Genomic DNA, 18,694 nt, shown 5'->3' with positions numbered 1-18,694 from the left:
AGACGGAGAAAACACTACCCTGTGCCTGGCTGTAATAGAAGAGTTGGAACTGAAATTGGAATGCTATGGGATATTCAAGGAAAAGTAAAGTATGTGGCGCTGAAAATGTTGGTAAACAACAGGATACAACCATTGGAGAAGGGGCAGGAGGAACTAACGCTTCTGTGATGGGGACATCAGGACGTAACACAAGTCATTTATCCAGCTGCTTGCAAGAAGCTTGCTTCTTTCACCAAAATACCCTTTAAAAGTCATCAAGTTCAGGGCCCAGAAGAAGAGAAAAAGTAGGCCTTTGGCATGGAAAATGCTTATAAAATCTTCCTGAAGTGCTGCTATGTGCTCGTTAGTATTTTATTTAACAAGATCTAAATACTAACATCTCGCCTGTGTTCTGCAAACGGCGCTCAGTAAAACAGCTGCACCCCTGTGTGAGAAGAGGGGACTAGAAACAGAGGTTGCCTCTCTTCTTCTTAACTTTCCTGCAACTGAAGTCCAGAAACTGAGTAACAGCAAAAGACTTTTCCCCAGCTTTTCTCTCGGGTTGATACCCGAAAGAAAGACAATTTCTCAGCTAACAGCTCAGCCCGCTATCATTCCCGTTCTTCATGTCGGGTCTGATGGAGGCTCATGCAGTACCTTTACCTAGCTCTGTAAGGTGACGGCAGGTTTGCAGCCTTTATCTCAACCAGCTCTAGCACAAGTTAAAGGTAGCATCCCATGGCTAGGCTAGATTTTTCACTTACGGACACACACGCCAGTATCATACTTTAAATCCTGATAGCATCTTTGAAAGCATGTAAATGATTTAAACACACCTTCCCCCCCACCCCCACCCCAATTTTGAATGCACTTTAAGCTTTTAGGTTCAAGTAAGTGTCTAAATTGCATCTGATGTACTTTCCAGCTCCTAGTGACTTCAGTGAAACTATTCTTCTGAATAAGGACATACAAGGGGCCACAATTTCATTTTGTTTAACATTCTGTCTTGTGTTGCCACCATGAAAGGTGACTTAATAAATACTGCAATTTCTGAATGGACTTATCTTAAGTTCCATCATCAGAACTGCTAAATATGCAAAACAAGATCACGCACCAGGGAAATAAAATCAAAGGCCCACTGGAGTTCAATGGCAAGCAACAAAAGGGCTTGACAGTTTTACATCGAAAGGAAAATATAGAATGAAAATAAAGAACATAATTCCTCACCTTACAACTACAATAATTTCAATACATGTTATTTTAATAGCTATTTCTGCTTAAAACTATATACTTGTAACATTAAAAATTACATTCCTCTCTGAAGGGCCTGTCCCTTACTAGGGTTACACATCAGAGCTAGTGTTTCTATAACTGAAGTATTAAAGACACATATTTTCCTCCATATTCTCTATTGTTTACTTTGTGCCACGGACAGAACTCTGTGCAGTTTCCATTTCCTCTACAATTAGGCGCTGATCCTACAAACACATAAATGCGAGCTCACCTTTCCTGCTGGGAGGGATTTCGATGGGAGACTCGCCGCAATAAAGGACATGGATACGTTTTGGCAGGATCAGAGCCTCAGATAGCAAGGAGGAAACTGGCTAAAAGAAACCACCTTTGCAAACAGAGAGGGAAAGATCCCAGGAACAAAACCTAAAGTTTTATGCACTTTTAAATGACAACCAGAGTATTTAAAGAAAGCAGAAACTGGAGGACTTCAGAACTGATAATTTTTTCTTTAAATCCAAGTTGAGAATGTTCCTTTAAGGATTTATGGCATGGCACAGCCCAGCGTTTGCTTAGTTTGGTTTTTACTAAACTATTGTTTTCTTTTGCTAAGAGATTCAGCAACTAAAAGCGCAGCTTTTTCTTGCTCACAGCTGTTTGCTCCCGTGCTATCGAATATTTTCGCTCCAGCTTTTGCCCTTGCCTGGCTCACGGGATGTAAATGATGCAGGAATTCCAGCTGCTCTGCTTCGGTTTAGCGGAGTGATAATCTTAGGCAAACGCTTGCAATCTGTCTTTCATTAAAAGAGTTTTTTGCACTTCTGTTTAACACAGGGAATTTTTGGAATTGCCCTTCTAAAAGAGTATTTCACCTCTACTTTTGCCTGGAGGGAAACCCTTGCTGCCATGAATATATCTGCTGGATACATGGGAATGATCTTGTTGTCGAGTGGTTCTCACCAAAGACAGTTCTACCTTCAACTCCCGAACATTAGGTACCTGCTGCAAACTTAATTGGATAGATCAATGCATAAAACAATGCTTCTGCCATTAAAAAGCAAGGCATGTTTTTGCTGCCTTATACAAAAACAGTGTTTAAATTCCATCGTAAAATGAAAGTAGCTTTCATTACCAAATGCCTGAAACCTCTTGCAGAGCACGATTCTCCTATTTCTAGCCATCAAATGTAACACTAGTATCTAAAACTTGTTGCCATAACAAACTGTAAGTACAAGATAGGAATGGAAAAGATTGGTATTTCTAAAACATTTAAATGTTAAATGTTTAAATTCATTAAACGTTAAACATGTTAAATGTTTAAATTCAGGCTTTAGTGGTCCCAGAAAAAGATTAGACTAGAGTCTTACAAAAAATATATATGTCTCCAAAATATTATTAGTATGATATACACATGTACATATTATAAACCTATCTATATGGAGAGTCTTATGCACACAATGTGGAGAAAGCGTATAGCAAGCAAAATGGGATTTGAACCCAAATTCTTTGCTGTTCAATATTAGTCACTTTTTCTGAACTGGTAAGAGCAGCGGGAATTTCTTCCTTGCAAAAAATCACCCAGTCTTAAATAAAGGAAAACCTAGAACAAAAACAAAAAAGAGAGAGAGAACTACGTTCACCAAAAATGGTGACTATTAGGTATTTGGCATAAATTATTGTCACTGTTAAGCTTTTGTTTAAATACAGTGACAGTATGGGCAAGAGTTCTCAGCTGCTTGCTGAATCTGGCCCCAAATTGGTATCTACAGACTCTTCTGAAGAGAAATGAAGAAACAGATATTTTAAAATAACTTTTGAAAGCATGTCCTCATAAAAAATAACCTTTATATCTGTGCGAGGGTAGCCAAAATTCAATCAAAGAAAATGAAACTGTTAGATCTCCAATTTTGCAAATCCCTTCTTGTAAGGGACTCAATCACTGACTGATTCCTGTGCTCTCCTTACTAAATCAGGATGCATTTCAAGCCAAGAATTTGAATTGGGAATCTTGTTATTTTTAGTTGCTCTGCAAATTAAGCCTTCAGCCTCAGATTGCTCTCTGCACCCACAAACAAGAAATTACTGCTTTCTAGTCCCTTGTTTATTTTTAAGATACACAAGAAGAAAGGGTTTTTCTCCCAACATCTTAGACGGAGGAAGAGGAAACATATCTCAAGAATTTCTGGTTTGTTGATTCGTAGCGGTTTTTTTCACAAAATATTCCTTTATAAAATGGAGATTTCACCTGTAATTCATTGTGCACTAAAACAACACAAAACCTCTGTTCTATGTCACAAAACTCTGCTTTCGTTACCTCTCCATTCTTCATTTAGGGTTTCCACTGTATTGAGATTTGAGTTCCTACTCAAATATCGTCAAGATTCCCTTTGAATTTATTACTAAATTATGTCAAACTCAGACCACAAGTAAAATAATGACAAATCCTGACTGAAGTCCCTGTTCCCCTAATAATGAAGATAGCAGCAAAGAGTTAAGAGCATTTGACCTGCTGTGCTCAAAGCAGCAAAGTCTGGCATACAAAATGAAGATCACATCTTAGTATGTACACGGGAAAAAATTTAGCCAACCGCAGTGTAAACGGTTGGTGTGAATGTTGTCTTATGAAAGGAAGGTGACTAACCAGCAACACCTTCAGAATATTATTCTTTGTACAACTGTAATATCCCAAAGCCCTGGATGTGGATTGACGCTCCGCTCTACTGTTAAATGTAAGCAGAGGAGATCATCAGGCTCTCCCAAAGAGTCAACAGTCTAAGTATGTGCAACAGCCCAAGTGCTAACAATGAATCACCTCTTGCTTCAGAAATAAAGCTAGATAAGCATCCTGATTTACAGGAGAAAAGTCATGACTCGGATGAGTCAAAAATACTACAACTGTGAATCTGGAGTAAAGAAAAAAGGAAGCGGAAATAGGGAAAAAAGACTAAAAAAACCCACACTTTCAGGAAAGAAACACAAAATAACGAGTATACACTTATCATTAGATGACAAGAAGAAGAAGAAGAAGAAGAAGAAGAAGAAGAAGAAGAAGAAGAAGAAGAAGAAGAAGAAGAAGAAGCAGCTTTTTCTTCCCAATTATCCGCACAGCAAAAATCACTGAGTAAATGTTACAGTGAAGAGCAACTATCTGAGATGTAATTATTTATATTTTAATTCAGGACTGTCAAACATTTCCATGAATACTCAGCAATTTCTGAATATTCATAAATAAAATTATTAAGGGTCAGTTCACAAAGAAATAGTCTCATTCAGCTAAAAATAATTGCAATAAGAAACTATTACTACTATTCATAATTCTTCATTTAAATACATGGCCCTAGCTAGAGTGACATTTCCAAAAAAATTTTGCTGTGTGCAGAAAAGCTGCCTCCCTCTTCCCTCCACCCCCATCCCTAGGAAAAACACACAAATAAACAAAATAGAAAGTAGAAAATTGGAGTAAAGGGAAAAAGACGGAATTATCTGTAGTAGCTGATTATCACAAGTCAAGTTTAATTACTTCCTTAAGAGTAAGAAACGTGCTATGCATAATTTAATTAGCAATTAGAAATTGCCTCTAGGTATACCTATATAATAAATAACTACACTCATTGCAATAATGACTAACATGCTCTCTCAGGCACATAAAATTTTTCTGTATACTGACAATTTAAATGTTAATAATATAAAGCGCAGAAATATCTGATTTTTATATATAACAGAAATCAATAATGTACAGCCAACGCAACTGCATAATAAAATAGACTAAAAACAACTCCATGTGTAAAATTTATTGATTATAAAAAGGCTGAAGGCCTGAATAAAAGTCACAAATAGAATTTTAAATATTATTCTAAAAAATCCTATGGAGTTTACCGTAAGACAAAATATTTCACCTAGAAGAGTCTTTATAATTTTTCCTGAGATTCCTGATTTTTTCACGTGAAACAAAGATCATGGGAAGAAACCTTGTTCTTTTTCCTGAAAGCTTCTGCTTATTTGAGACGTTTTCCCTTTTTGCCCCCAGGCCTCTTACATGTCTAAGCTACAGTAAATAATTACATTTGTCTGGTATAATGCACTAAGTTACCTTCATAAATTGTTTTGAACAGTATATTTCATGCCATTCATTATTGGAGGGGGGGGACAACAAATAAATAAAAAAAACCAAAACAAACAAACAAAAAACCAACCCAGGCGTGTACACAGATGCAGGGAGAAAGTCTGAAAATAGTTTCTCGTTCCTCCTCGTGCCGCGAGCAGCCGGTGGGTGGGAAACGAAGCCCTGCGCCGCTCCCTCCCTGCCTCATTCCCCTCTTCCCTTCCCAGCCGCGATCCCCCCTTCCTGCCTGCTGCCCTACCCCTTTGCCCCTTGGCTCCTCTCCTCCTGGCTGCACCACCCTTCCATCCCCCGGACAGCGTCCGCAGGCGCACGCCCAGCATCGAAACGAAGCGCGGCGAACGCTGTCGCGGTCCCTTCAGCGGTGGCTTCTGCCCCTCCTCCCGGCCAAGCGAGCCCCTCAGCGCAACACGGGGCGCCCGGTCCCCATCCCGGCTGGGCTGCAGCACTCCCCTCCTTGCCTTGGTATTCCTCCACCGCTCCTCAGCCCAAGGACAAGGCAGAAACCTAGAGAAGCCCGGGGAGGTCCCAGCCCAGCGGGTGTCAGGGCACAACCAGGGCCAGGGCATCAGACACGGCAAAAGGACAGAGGCAACAAATGCCCCAGAGATTTTCCATCCCCTTTTGAGGCTGAGCTGCTCTTCTGTTAGAGGCTGTAACCGTACTGGGTTACGCGCTCCTGTGCCCTGTATGTGCTCAGTCGAGCCTCTCTCCATTTTTTCTAAATCAATTATTCCCCAGTTACCCCGGGTAAATGATGCTCAGCACCTTAGCGTAACTCGAGCAATCAGTCTTGAAACACTCCTAACGAACAGCCGCTTCACAATCGAATCTTTCATTCCAAGAAGCAGAACGGGGGTTTTTCCCCTGCAGCTGCATTATACGACTATATTTTCACAAAAGCTATTAATTATTGTCCATTTCTGTAACGGCACACCGCTAGGCACTTCCACAGCCGCCCTCCCCTTCCCCAGCCCAGGCGCAATTTCCTGAGTTATGGAGTAAACAGGATCACTATGTACAGAATAAGCCGAGCAGTCTCTAACGGGGCAGTGTGGGCTTTCTGCCGCCCCGTCAGCGTTGCAGGGACCTGCGTAACAGAACTGTGATGTTACAGTCTTATGTGGGTAACACTCCCAAGCATTGAAGTGAATAACGTGACTGGCTTGCTGCTAGGCAGATGGAGACTTTGCTGGGGCTGTTTGATGGTAAATGAAGACTTTTCTTTATTTGCTCCGAGAAGCCTGGCACAGGAAACCCCCAAGTCCTACCATAATAAATCTCCTATTTATCTTTTAAATTCTGGAGCAAAATAAAAAACATGAAACACCCAGGGCCATGCGCTGTGTTCTATCTTTTCCCAGCTTCCTACAACCTTCTAGCATAAAAAGATTAAGTTTTACGAAGTAAAGAACAACTTCTGAGTTTAAAAATAACAGCCTCATTGCCTTGTATGGAGCACTGCTTTATTGTATTACACAATAAAAAGGCAAGAGCACTTAGAAATTGCGAAGACGGGCATAATCCAGAAACCCGTATCGGATCCAACCTGATAGTTTTCACACTATCGGGTACTGGCAGGAAAACTGAAGAGCGGAGGAAAACGTGATCCTTCCATAGCATAAAAGTGATCACCGAGGCTTTAAACTCACTGTCATGATTATTTTACTTACACAGACTGACACAGCATTCCACCAGGCAAAAAAGAAATCCCCGTACATAAGTCCAAGTTATCCCCATCCTGACCGTTGTGCTGAGGCGGGGATGCTACTCTCTGGCGATCAATGGCCGTTTAGGGCATCTCAGAACAGAAATCAAAGCGAGAGGTCGAGATCTCCGTGGCGATTGCATGTTCTTAACGCCACGGAAAATAAGGTCACGAAAGCTGCGCCCTTGAAAATCGGCACCAAGAAAGTCCTTTGGAATGCCGATGCTCAGCATCGCGCAGAATCAGGCCCTCCTTTAACAGCTGCCCCGTAAGCGTGCTTCCACACAGCCTTCGCGTCACTGTATTCTGCAATGTCATGGGACGCTTCCAGTGTCTCTTTTTTTTTTCTAATTTTGCAGATACCTGATAAATTAAAGAACAAATTCAGGGGCAATACACATCTTTGCAAGAGGATATGTCAACTAAGAATTTAGGATTGCCAGTCGCAATTATTATATGGTCTTTCATTACAAGTTAAGGCAGCAGCAGAGTCCAGTACAACCTCAAGGCTGAAGCCGGCTTTTAAAAAAGCCCGTGGGAGCGTTTCCATTAAGGTCTGAGGGAGTACAAGGGAATGCTCAACAGGTCGTCTTCTACTATTTTTTCACCCTGATAAAGAAGACTGCTTAAAGCACAATAAAAATACATTTGCATTTTTCCTGTGCAAGTGCATCTACGTGCAAAGCTGAAAGAGGGATGACTGGGCAGCCCTGCGACAATTTCTTCGTCAAACTAAGTGATGCTTGTAGAAGCGATGAGACAGTAACACCTATGAACAATTAATAACTGACCTTTTAAGAGGATCCTCTGAGCAGGATTGAGGACAATGCCGCACAGCAAGTAGGTGAAAAAAAAGTCTATCTGTAAATCTCTCCATCTATTCCCAAGGTCCCTTCGTCCTCAGCAAACTCAAACTTACTGAACTCATCTGCAGGCATTTCAGGGATAAAACAACAAGAACCTATTTTTGAAGACTCCTTCACTTATTCATTGTACGCGCCATGCATTTCTAAACGTTATGATGTGTTCTTCCTAGAATTGAGAGTCCGCACTTTTGGTATCTTGTTTAGGGATACTGCTATTAACTGGTGCAGCTTCTTACGAAGTCTAGGATGCACAGTTCTTCACTCTCATTAAAAGCAAAGACACTCTTGTGTCTTCTATTTTCCCACTAGTTTTGGGGTAGACTTCTGATCGGGGACTTCTCTATTTCCTGAAGCTCCTAAAAGTAGAGGCTTGGTTTTGTTAATTCATTGGTCATGGGAAAAATGTTAATGTTAGCCAAGAGAGCATCCAGTCCCTGAGTGAAGTCAAAGAACTGTAAGTCATTCATAATAATTCTGTGTGCCCTGGCCCGCTGATTTTCAAACAATTTTTGCTGTGGCTGCATTCATATAAATGTGCTGATTATTAATATGATTTGTGTCGCTTCTTAACCAGTTGGTTAAGTACTCTTCAGAAACTGTAAATCAGTCCTTTTAAAGGTGGTTGGCAATAATTTCTTCCCAAGCTCCTTTCCAAGAGCTACACGTGTGGCTATTGCTGAAATGGCCATTTAACAATACCAGAAGATTTCCTTCCCAAGAAGCAAAAGCCGTAAGAAGAATGAGCAGGTGCAGATGCAGTGCAATGAAACTGTCCAGTGTGACAGGGACTGAATTCTACCGTGCAATAGTTTAGCTGAATTATTTATAGATATAGATATAGATACAGATATAGATATAGATATGGATATAAATTGACCAAGAAAATACAGCTTTGGAGAAATGAAAACTTATCCGTGAAATCATGCAGAATTTGGCAAATAATTTTGATTGTTAAAAGAAGAAAAATTGGGAAGCCATTTTGAATGTCTAAATGCTTGATTTCGTTATTATCTAAATCAAAATGCCGTATATTTTAAATTGCATATTAATTTTAAAACTTATTCTTGAAATCTTTTTTAATTAATTTAGACATCTTTTAAACAGTTGTGTAACTTAAAAATGTGAGGTAGTTTGGTAATACATAAATATTTAAAGGTTGGCCAAAAACCTATGTTTTCCTGTTTCTCAATGAAGTAAGGGGAAAAAAAGCTTTTATTCAACCAAACCTAAATGCCTGCTCATCACCTTCACTGTTTTTTCTGCTCAATCTCCAGATGAAAAATCCTCCTCTGAATTCCTCTGTTGCTGCAAATCAGTATGTGCTGGCCTAAGACGTTGGCTAGGTGCAGCCTTGCCTCTAAGCAGCTGTAAGTTTGCATTTGCAAATATACAGCAAACGTTGGACAACCCACTGTCACAGGGGTTTGACTCAGACCATCCTTTCACCATCTTCACAATACTGTCAGATCAATAGCTCAACTGAGCCAAAGGCATATGGAAATATTATTGTAAATATTATTGTAACAAGTGCTTTTGTCACTTCTTGGATTGATTTACTGATTCATTGTTTTCTGATCTTGCAGAATGCGCAATTAAAAGATGCCGCCGGCATGAATACTGTTTCTAGGACTTGAATTGGCACTACAATTCCTGACAGGGTTTTAAAATTTCTTGATCTGTTTTCAAAGATATTTCACTTCAATTTTAGCATAATACCATGTTATCTTTCCCTAGCCCTTCTCACCAAAGTACAAGAAATGCAATGGCATTGCACTTTCAGACAGCAGATGCTTCGCAGGCAGAAAGCTTGGAATCGTAACCTATTTTAGTCAGTGTTGGAAATAAGCAGCAAAAAGCTACACCATTTTTTTCTCCGAAAATAAAAACGTCCCAGCGTTGCTGCACAGTGCTCTCTACTTGTGGAAACTCTTGAATAATAATCCAGAAAAGCCAAACCTTTCAGTGTCCTGCTATGCAGAGCTGCTCCGGGCAGGATTAGGCACCGGAGCGCTGGGAAGCCCCCGCTGCCTGCCGTTCCCTCTACACCCGGGTGCCTGCTGCTGCTCTTCCTCGCGGAGCCCCGCAGCTGACGGATACTAACCATTCGCCTATACACCCACCCCGCTTTTGCTGCCGGGATGTAAACGTGACTTCCCAGCCCATTCCTGCAAAGTAACCGTATTGTTCAGGAGGATGTCAGAGAGCTAAGAGCTAGCACAAAATCCTCTAATTCTGTCAACAGGCACCAGCAAGCTCAGCCTCTCTGGGAAGCTCTGTTGATCTCTGAAACGTTGTCAGTTTTAGAAAACTTAAGCTTCTTTCATTGAACTTGATTTTACATCACCAGTGTAAACTACAGATCTCAATATGGACGCCTGGGGTGATTTAAATCGCACTTGAATGGATTTTACTTGCAACAGGAACTGATGTAAATGCCATATGAGCCAGTCTCAATATATCCAGGAATTTTCCAAGTGCTCGCGGACTGATTTTAGTGCATTTTTGAAACTAGTGTAAGCTTATTAATCTAGATCAGAAGGCAGGAAAAAAGAAAAGTTAAAAAAAAACCCAAACACACTTTGACCTTTGAACACATAAGACTGCAAGCAAAGATTCATACAGGAATCCAACTGATTAAAATAGGAACCGTGATCTGTGTAAATAGAGGTGACTTAAGTGGCACCGACTGTGTTGTAAAACAATGCAAATGCTCTTTCCTGAATGTAGCGCTCTTGGAAGACTTCTTTCAACTTTTCCATCTGAAAAAAGCATCAGTTTTCCTTAAAGACAGATACAGATAAAGCAGGACACTTCTGCCCGAGGAGAGGCTAGCTTGGGCTGATATTTGATATAAGTGCTCAGTCCCAAGTGGGAGGAGGGAGAAGTGATTGATGGTTTGTAAGGAATTACTTGACTTTTGCTTGTAACAGAAGCTTTTTGGATTCTCCCAAAGTTCTTGTCAAAGACAAGAAACGTCTTTTGAAATAGCAGCTTGCCCCTTCCCAGCAGATGGAATAAACCTGCGCAAAAACCACTGCAGATTTAAAACACATATAAAAGAAAGTGAGACATTGTTTGACACGCTCCCTTTTTTCCAACACTCTGCTGTTCTGTAAGATTTGTTGCTATTATTCTATATACCTGCCCTCTTAATACAGCATGGGCAGTTCACCTCTCTGCGGGAAGAGTTTCACAAACCCAGCAGCTGGAGTTTGCCAATTCAGTAAGACGCATATTGCCGCAGAGGCAAATCCTTCTCGCTCTCTGTCTCCTCCGGCTCCAAGGTCACACTTGTATGAACTTGACCAAGGCTACCCTTTGCCCAAGCCCCCCCAGGGCTCTCCTGGCTCTCATCTGGACAGCTCCATCTGCCTCCTGCAAGCCTCTCCTCTGGGAAGGGCAAGAGCATTAGCTCTGCGGCCAGAGCGCAAGGAGCGCAGCGAGGCATTACCAGGGCCAGATTTTCACGTTTCCTTCCATCATGTACACAAGGGAGCAATGGATCTGAGCTCGGTAACCCCTCTTTAGGAGGCAAACTGATGATCCAACAGGTGGAATGAATTCATACAACCCCAGTCACACACACATTTGTTAGAAAGGTATCGCATCAATAAATCCCAGTCCCAAGCACTTCGACCAAAAGCAAAGCTGGTGCTCTCTGCCTTACACCTCATCGTTACGGAGCATTGCTCATCGGCAAGCCTGAAGTACCACGCAAAGGCCAGTGTGTACACCAATTCACCCTACCTCAGGAACGAGACGAGAAAAAGCTCTCTGCCAGCTCTTGAAATCCTAGTCCCATCCACCAAGCACTCAAACAAAAAGCTGGAGTGAGAAACTACGTCTGGAACCAAATTAAGTCACTCCCCACTCGCGGGTTTAACAACCACTGCTCAAAAAAATGGGACTTCATCAATACAAGCATTCAGAAGCAGCAGTATAAAAAAAAATCATTTTCAATCCCATCTCTCCTGCTCTTAAAATGTGCTTGCCCCTGCGGAGGGTGGGCGGGCTGCCACAGCTCCCGCACCCCCGCCGGCGGAAGTGGGGTTTGCTCGGGGGCAAGGAGGAGCAGGTACCCTGCCGCCGAGCGGCTTCGGGATGGATATTCGGGCAACCTCACAGGTCAAGCAGGAGAACAACACGCCATGGTAAAAGAGAAGTGAGGTTTTACTCTTGCCAGCCACGGAGGGCTTTGTCAAACTATCGGATCTTAATCTTATGGATAAGCGGCTGTAATAAACACGTTGTAGGTCTCAAAATGTGTGCCGTGTTTTTCCCTCTCGTTGCAAAGCTTCGCAGTTAGTTCGTTAATGTAGCTTTAGAAAAACATACGGAATGAAAAACAATTTGCAATGCAACATATTCGCAGATTAAAAAAAAAAACAAACCTCTCGAAAATGGGTTATGGGGTTTTTTTTAGCTGATGTGTGCATTTTTAATATATGCGATCAAAATTACCGATGGGGTGTGTGATATGAAGACTGCACTGGACAAATTCGTTTACAGACTCTTTGGTGTTTCTTTGCGAGGAACAGGACCGTCCCAAAGCCGAGAAACTATGAATTTTCAGCCGCACCGTTTTGCTCTACCTCTGAAGTGCCTGTGCAGCATCTCTCCGCGTACCGACCCCACCGCCGAAGGGAGCAGCCGTGTGTGTCCCCCCAAAAAAAACCCAAAACACGTCTTAAACTTTCAACGAGCGAAGGGGCGCGCTCGGCTCTGCCTCGCTCTGTCCCTGCGCAGAGGGGAGGGCTGATGAAGGCCACCGTTGCAAACGATGGTAAATAATATATACATCAAGGGAGGCAACGCCTGGGCCCCCCGTGACCTTTCCGCTCCCTAGGTTTAATCTATAAATACCCAGAAGACATCCGAGCCCATTGTTTTGCTGCCTTCTGAAACCAAACCTGCCAAGGGGACGGAGGGGCGCCCGCCGCCGCCCGCTCCCCACCACCCCCTCCTCCTCTTCCTCCTCCTCCCCTCCACAGCGGCGGCGGAGGATGCGGGGCGGCCCGGGCCGGCGTCGGGGCAGGAGCGGGAGAGGCTCCGCCGAGCCCCACGGCGAGCCCTGCCTCCCGCCGGCCCGGCCGCGGCCCCACGCGCGGCGCGGCCCCGCGTGGGCGGGCGGAAGAGAGGGGGGAGAGCCGCTGTAATCCCGAATTCCTTTTCGCAGCTTCGTGATTAAAACCCGCACGTGATTAAAATCCAGCTTTATTCCCCCTTTTAAACGAGTCTCGTAAAACAGCACATTAACTCTGGCGACAAGATTCATTGCTGAGACATAAATAACCCGGATGCTACGGGAGATAGTTTGGGGTTTTTTTACAAACCTGGGAGATTTTTTTCACCGTTCCCCACGCCGCCCCCCCGACCCGGCACCTCCCAGCCTGCCGCCTCGCCTCTCCCGGGACGATGGGACGGCGGGGAGGGTGTCCCCGGCACTCGAGGCCACTCGGGACCTCCAGTACGGTCACCGAGGGGTTTGGGCACAGCTGGAAAATCGCACGTAAGGTGTGAGAGATTTCGCCAAACCGGGCGAGACGCGGAGCGCTGCCTCCCACGCACCCCCCGAAGTCTGCATTTTGTACGTGTCCCGGGCAGAGCCGCAGCGGGAGCGGAGTGGGGCCGCCCCGCTGATACCCACCCACCGCTCGCGGTGGGGACGGAGCGGAAAATCCCCGCGAGACGTAGCCAACGCGTGGGAGAGAAATCCCGATACCAGTCTACACGGAAAAGAGCTGCAAAAGGGGGAGCGAAGCCGTCCTCTTCCCCGGGCGGCTGCTGGCTCCCCGCGGCGAAGGGTTCTCAGCCTTTCGGACCCTCCTGAGCTGAAATTGAGGGGTTTCATGACAAGAGATGGATAAACGGGGCTATCCCGATTTACATTATCACACGCAAAATCAACACGTAATTTCCCAGCTGTGAATACACCGTGATATTTGAGGCCTCTTTGTAAGCACGTCCGCACCTCTAATATCTCCAGCAGAAGAAACAGCCTCGTGTGATTTCCTGCGCTACTCGGAGGCAGCGACTTTGAGTTTTGAACCTTTGGGACGCTATAAAAACTCCCTTTACTTCCCCCCCCCCCCCATATCGCCGGAGATTTGGCAGATTTAAAATACTTTAGGTGTGAAGTTTGTTCTTAATTGGGTCTTGTAAAGATGGAATTTGGTGGCCATTATAAAGCCGCTAATCAATTTTCACCCAGCAGCAAAGGTGCACCGCGGAGGATTTAGGTTTAATGAAGTGACTGTGCAAATTACCGTCGCGGACTTTATTTAAAGTCTATCAAACTCCTAAAAATGATTTCTCAAACTGTTCTTGATTTCCTTTGCTTTATGAAAAACATCACGTTTCCTTTCTAAGGTTTCAAGCATTAGCAGCCATCCTCTCCCGCTCTCCAGGCTGGCGCAGGAAGACTTTTCCAGTTTTTTTACTTCGAATTCACAGAGAAATGGGCAAATTAAACTTCTAGACCGTCCAAAATATATCCTGTTGTGGCTAAAAATGAATGTGAAATTGCTCTAAAAAAGAAGACTGATGCACACATATGCTCTGTTATCGGAAAGCGAATTTTTTGTCCTTTCGTTCGCGTATTTACTATTTTGAACGGGGAAGACTCGGAAACCGTGAGATATTTTTTTAGTGGTTGATACTTTGATCGCTTCTATCCCCTCTCCTTTATGCCCGTCGCTCCACTCAGAGAGAGGACCCAGCAGCAGATTTTACCTACGTCTCCTCAGGATCCGCACCGGGCAGGGCTGCTGCTGCTACTACCAAATCGAAATGCGCTTCCTTGAGAGCGGAGCGGGGCGAGGTCTCCGGAGTTCCCGGTGTTTCGCTCCCTTCAAAAACACTTAACAGATTTTTTTTTTTTTTACAGCAGATTACTTTTTGCACCTCGACCTCTAATTCTTTCTCCTTTTCTTTGTTAGTTTTCTCATTTGGTTGGTTATGGGTTTTTTTTATGCTGGGTTTTAGGCAGCTGATACTTATTAATAGTGGGGGGAACGTCACGAAAAAAATATAAATAAATTAAAAAGGTGTTTTCTTCTCCAAGTGCAGCGGATTGGACTTGGCGCGAGTAGAGGAAATTTCTGCCCTTTCTCTTACGGGGTCGTGCACGGAAATCGCTCGACCTTTTTCCCCTCCACCCGAATATATAAAAAGAAAAAGTTAAGAGAAATTAACCTAAAACTCGCTTTCTCCGCACACTGTAATTGCGGGAGCGGTGCCGCCCTCCCCGTCCCATATTAAGGCTCTGGGGAGCGGGGCGGGGGGTGGCGTGAAGGCCGCGGAGGCAGCGCGGGCACGGAGGGCAGCGCGAGCGCGGGGGACAGTGCGCTTGCACCCCAGGGGGCCGCCGCGGGTCCGTGGCTGCTTTTTTTCAGGATCGCCGTTCCGGGCCGGGGCGAAGCGTCCGGGGGGACAAGAGCAGACCGAGGGCTGAGTTTGAGCCAAAGAATCCCTCAAGCTACCGGCTCCCTTTTAAATAAAAATAAATAATCAAATAAAAGTTTAAAACTGAAAATAAAAATACCGCCAGGGAATTCCCGTTCTGTCTCCCTCCACATACCGAGCAGCAGACCGAGGGGCCGAGGCCACGGCGCGGCTCCAAATGCCCCGGTGCCCGGGAGGCGCCCGGCTCAGTACCGGGGCCGGGCCCCGGGAGCCCCCCTCGATCTGGGCCCTGGCTGAGGCGCCTTTCCCTGCCGGCACCGGTGTCCCTGAGAAGCGGGGAGGCTGCCCTCCACCGCACCGGAGCTTGAGCTCTTCGTCCCGGTGGCAGAGCGAGGCTAAGCCCCACTGGGCCCGATCCCGGGGGTGAAGGATCAGGGCCCCAAGCCCCTCGCTGCCGGGCTGAGCCCACCCCCGGCCCTTGGAGGTCTCGGGTGGGAGCTCGCCGCGGGGAGGGGGGTCCGTATGCAGCTCCACGGAGCCGGCGCCCCCCGCCTCGGCGCGACGCTGATCTGAGGCGCCCGCCTCCTTCTCCTCTTCCTCCTCCTCCTCCACCGAAACCTCCGGCTCGGCCGCAGGGTCTCCGCGGGGCAGACTCGGGGCAGTGGCCGGTGCCTCAGAAAGGCTCACGGAAGGGGAGAGGGGTGATCCCTCCCGCGGGAATGCGAGTGTCGTGCCCCACTCCTTTGCCCCCGACTCTCACGGCGCACCCGCGGTAGCCGGGAAGCTCCGGGGCAAAGAGAAACGCCTGTCCCGAGGCAGCCGGGAAGGACTATCGCGACCAGCAGTCACGGAGAGGGAGGAGAAAGGGAGAAGGAGGAAGCGGGGGGAGACACACACACACGCCATTCCCTCCCGGGAGATCCTGGGGGGGGAGGAGGGAGAAAGCTGCAGCGAGTAGGAGAAAAGTCCCCGTAAACCGAAAAATAAAAAATTATAATTAAAATCCAAGGAATCTCCGCAAAATCCCCCGCCCTTTCCCTCTGCCCCCGATCCCGGACGCTTTCTGGGACGCCCTGCCCGGCGCCGCTCCCCGGCGGGGCGGGCAGCTCACGGACGGGAGGGAACAGGGCTGGGGGTCCCCGACGAGCAAGGGGTTGCACTAACCAGGGTTGAGGTCCAGGCACTGAGTCGGGTCTTCATTGTCCCCTAGCTGGCCGTTGGGGCTGAGGCTTTCCATGGACAAATCCAGCCCCTTGTCCTCCCAGTCGCGCAGTTTCCTCTTTTTATTTGTCCCAATCAAGGCTTCCACCGAGAAAGCGTGCGCTCGGGAGCTGAGGGCCACCGCCGATCTTCGCCTCTCGCTCATCTTATCCCCCAGCCCAGACCCTTGGGCAGATGGGCGGCCAGTGGCTGGGAGCGCAGAGCTCGGGGACCAGAGGCAGAGCCTCTCGCCTCTTTCTCCCCCCACCCCTCCCCAGCTGCACCCCCAGAAGAACCAGCACTCAGTCTCTCCTGAAGGCACTACATGAGGCTGCAGATACTCCGTAGGCAGAGCCGGGAGGGTGTGCTCAGCCCAGGTCCCCAGCACTTGCTCAGAGGGGCTGCAGGCTGGATTTCATCTTTTTTTTTTTTTTTCCTTCTCCCCTTTCCTTCTGTCTCTCTCTGATTGATCCAAACTTCTGGGATTTTTTTTTTTTTCCTCTCCAAGAGTTAGGCAGGCTGCGTGCGCCTGTCAAGAAAAAAAAAAAAAAAAAAAAAAGAACGAAAAAAAAAAAACCCCAAACCTGTCCCTGGCCAATAGGAGGGAGAGATCGGGAGAGACCCAAAAGCTGCGACCCAATGGGGAGGGGAGGGACACTCGGGCTTCAGGGCGAGGAATTTTGGCCATCTGAGTCCTGGAGCACCGGCCGGGAGAATTAACTGTTTGAAGAACGGGGAGCCAGTAGGAAACCCATAGCTCTAAATGCAGAGAGGTAACAACTCCCCCACTTCTCTTCGCCGCACCCCGGTTTTCCAGGCGCTGCTGCTAGCTAACCCCCACGCAAAGCACCCGAGAGGAGCTTTATCACCCAGGGGTGCCGGATGAGGGGGTGTTTTTAAAACGTCATTCATGCCATGTATTACTTGCGGTTGACGGCAGAATCGGTGTTTGGCCCGGCAACAGCAACGTCTCGGGGCGGGTGGTGAAGTTTCACTTCAAAACTGCGTCCGTGGAGCGGCGGGGTTGAGCGGGTGGCGTGGGCTGGCGTGGGCTGGCGTTGGCAGTGGGGCAGAGAGACCCTGACACTCCCGGGCTGGGGGAGCGCCTTCTCTTTGGAAAAAGGATTTTTTATATATATATACACACAAATATATGTATTTTTTATATATATACTTTTTTTTCCTCCTTTCCTGCTTCTTTTTGCCACTTTAGCTACAGCGAGAACAAACCCGCTAGGTAGAGATCCCGGCCGGTTGCAGGGATGATATTCAGCATTTTACTTCTGCTCGCCTGTTCACTCTGCCCTGAAACCCCTCGGGCTGAGGCGGGTCCCGCAGCTGCTCCCACGCCCCTCGGTCGTGCGTGGCGCGGCGGGGGTCGCAGTGAAAAGGAACAAGGGCTGCATTTGAGAAGGTGAAGGAAGCACCGTGTGTTTTCATTAGCTGATGGGGCCACGGAAAAATAGGTGAAGTCAAGCCAAACACCCTCTAGGGAAAAATACAGCGGGAAAAGCCGCCGGGGATTAATTCGATCCCCAGGATCGAATACAGGTTCAAAATAAAAAATAAATAATTGTAAAGTAAGGGAGGGAATTAATATGGATCGAGCCAGGGTGGAAAAGCGGGCGAGGATACACACCAAATTCCAGGAAGGGATTATTTTTAGCTGGTGTTTCTCCGATGCTCCCCGAAGGCGCAGAGCTGCTTCGAGCCGCGCCGGGGGGGAGCGAGATTTTTCTTCTTAGGCGAGGTTTTTTGATGGGGCTGGACACAAGTGAAGGGGGCAGGCGTGTGTTGGGGGGTCACTTAGTTTAGCTTCCAGAGTGACCCCACGGTGCCCATGTCTGCGTGGTACGGCGGAGACCTTCAGACCCCTCTCCCCGGCTCAGAGCGCTGCCTCTCGCCGGCGTGACAACCGCCTGCCGGGGTCCACACTCACGGAAGGAGATTTCGGATGACAAGCGAGAAAGAAGCCGTTTCTTCGGGATGTCACAGAAAAGCCAAGCCCTGCTAGGGGTCCTCTAGGCCGAGGAGTCGGTTTTGTGCACCCCCACCACCCGCCCTACACACCCCTCACCCCCCACCCCCTCCCCGCCGCTCCTTTCCCCTCCCCTCTTGTACATCGCCTTTGACAGGTCGCTCGACGAGGGCCCGGCGGCACTGGCACACGGGGTGCCGTGTCCGTGT

The 18,694-nt window shown here is 46.6% G+C and overlaps 1 protein-coding gene across 1 annotated transcript in view; it reads right to left on the bottom strand.

The window, feature by feature from the left end:
- Nucleotides 1-17,339, bottom strand: part of TBX15 (T-box transcription factor 15) — a gene marked incomplete at its 3' end in the record, with an annotated part of 105,489 nt that extends 88,150 nt beyond the window's left edge. The window contains exon 1 of the mRNA XM_082004838.1: nucleotides 16,472-17,339. Within this exon, the coding sequence (XP_081860964.1) occupies nucleotides 16,472-16,673 (202 nt within the window). The 5' untranslated portion in view covers nucleotides 16,674-17,339. The remainder of the gene's footprint in view (nucleotides 1-16,471) is intronic.
- Nucleotides 17,340-18,694: the final 1,355 nt, after the last annotated feature.

The sequence above is a fragment of the Phaethon aethereus genome (assembly GCF_964289735.1).
Source record: "Phaethon aethereus genome assembly, chromosome: 1".
Taxonomy (NCBI): domain Eukaryota; kingdom Metazoa; phylum Chordata; class Aves; order Phaethontiformes; family Phaethontidae; genus Phaethon; species Phaethon aethereus.
The sequence above is the reverse complement of the archived record's forward strand: the minus strand, read 5'-3'. Positions and strand labels throughout refer to the sequence as shown.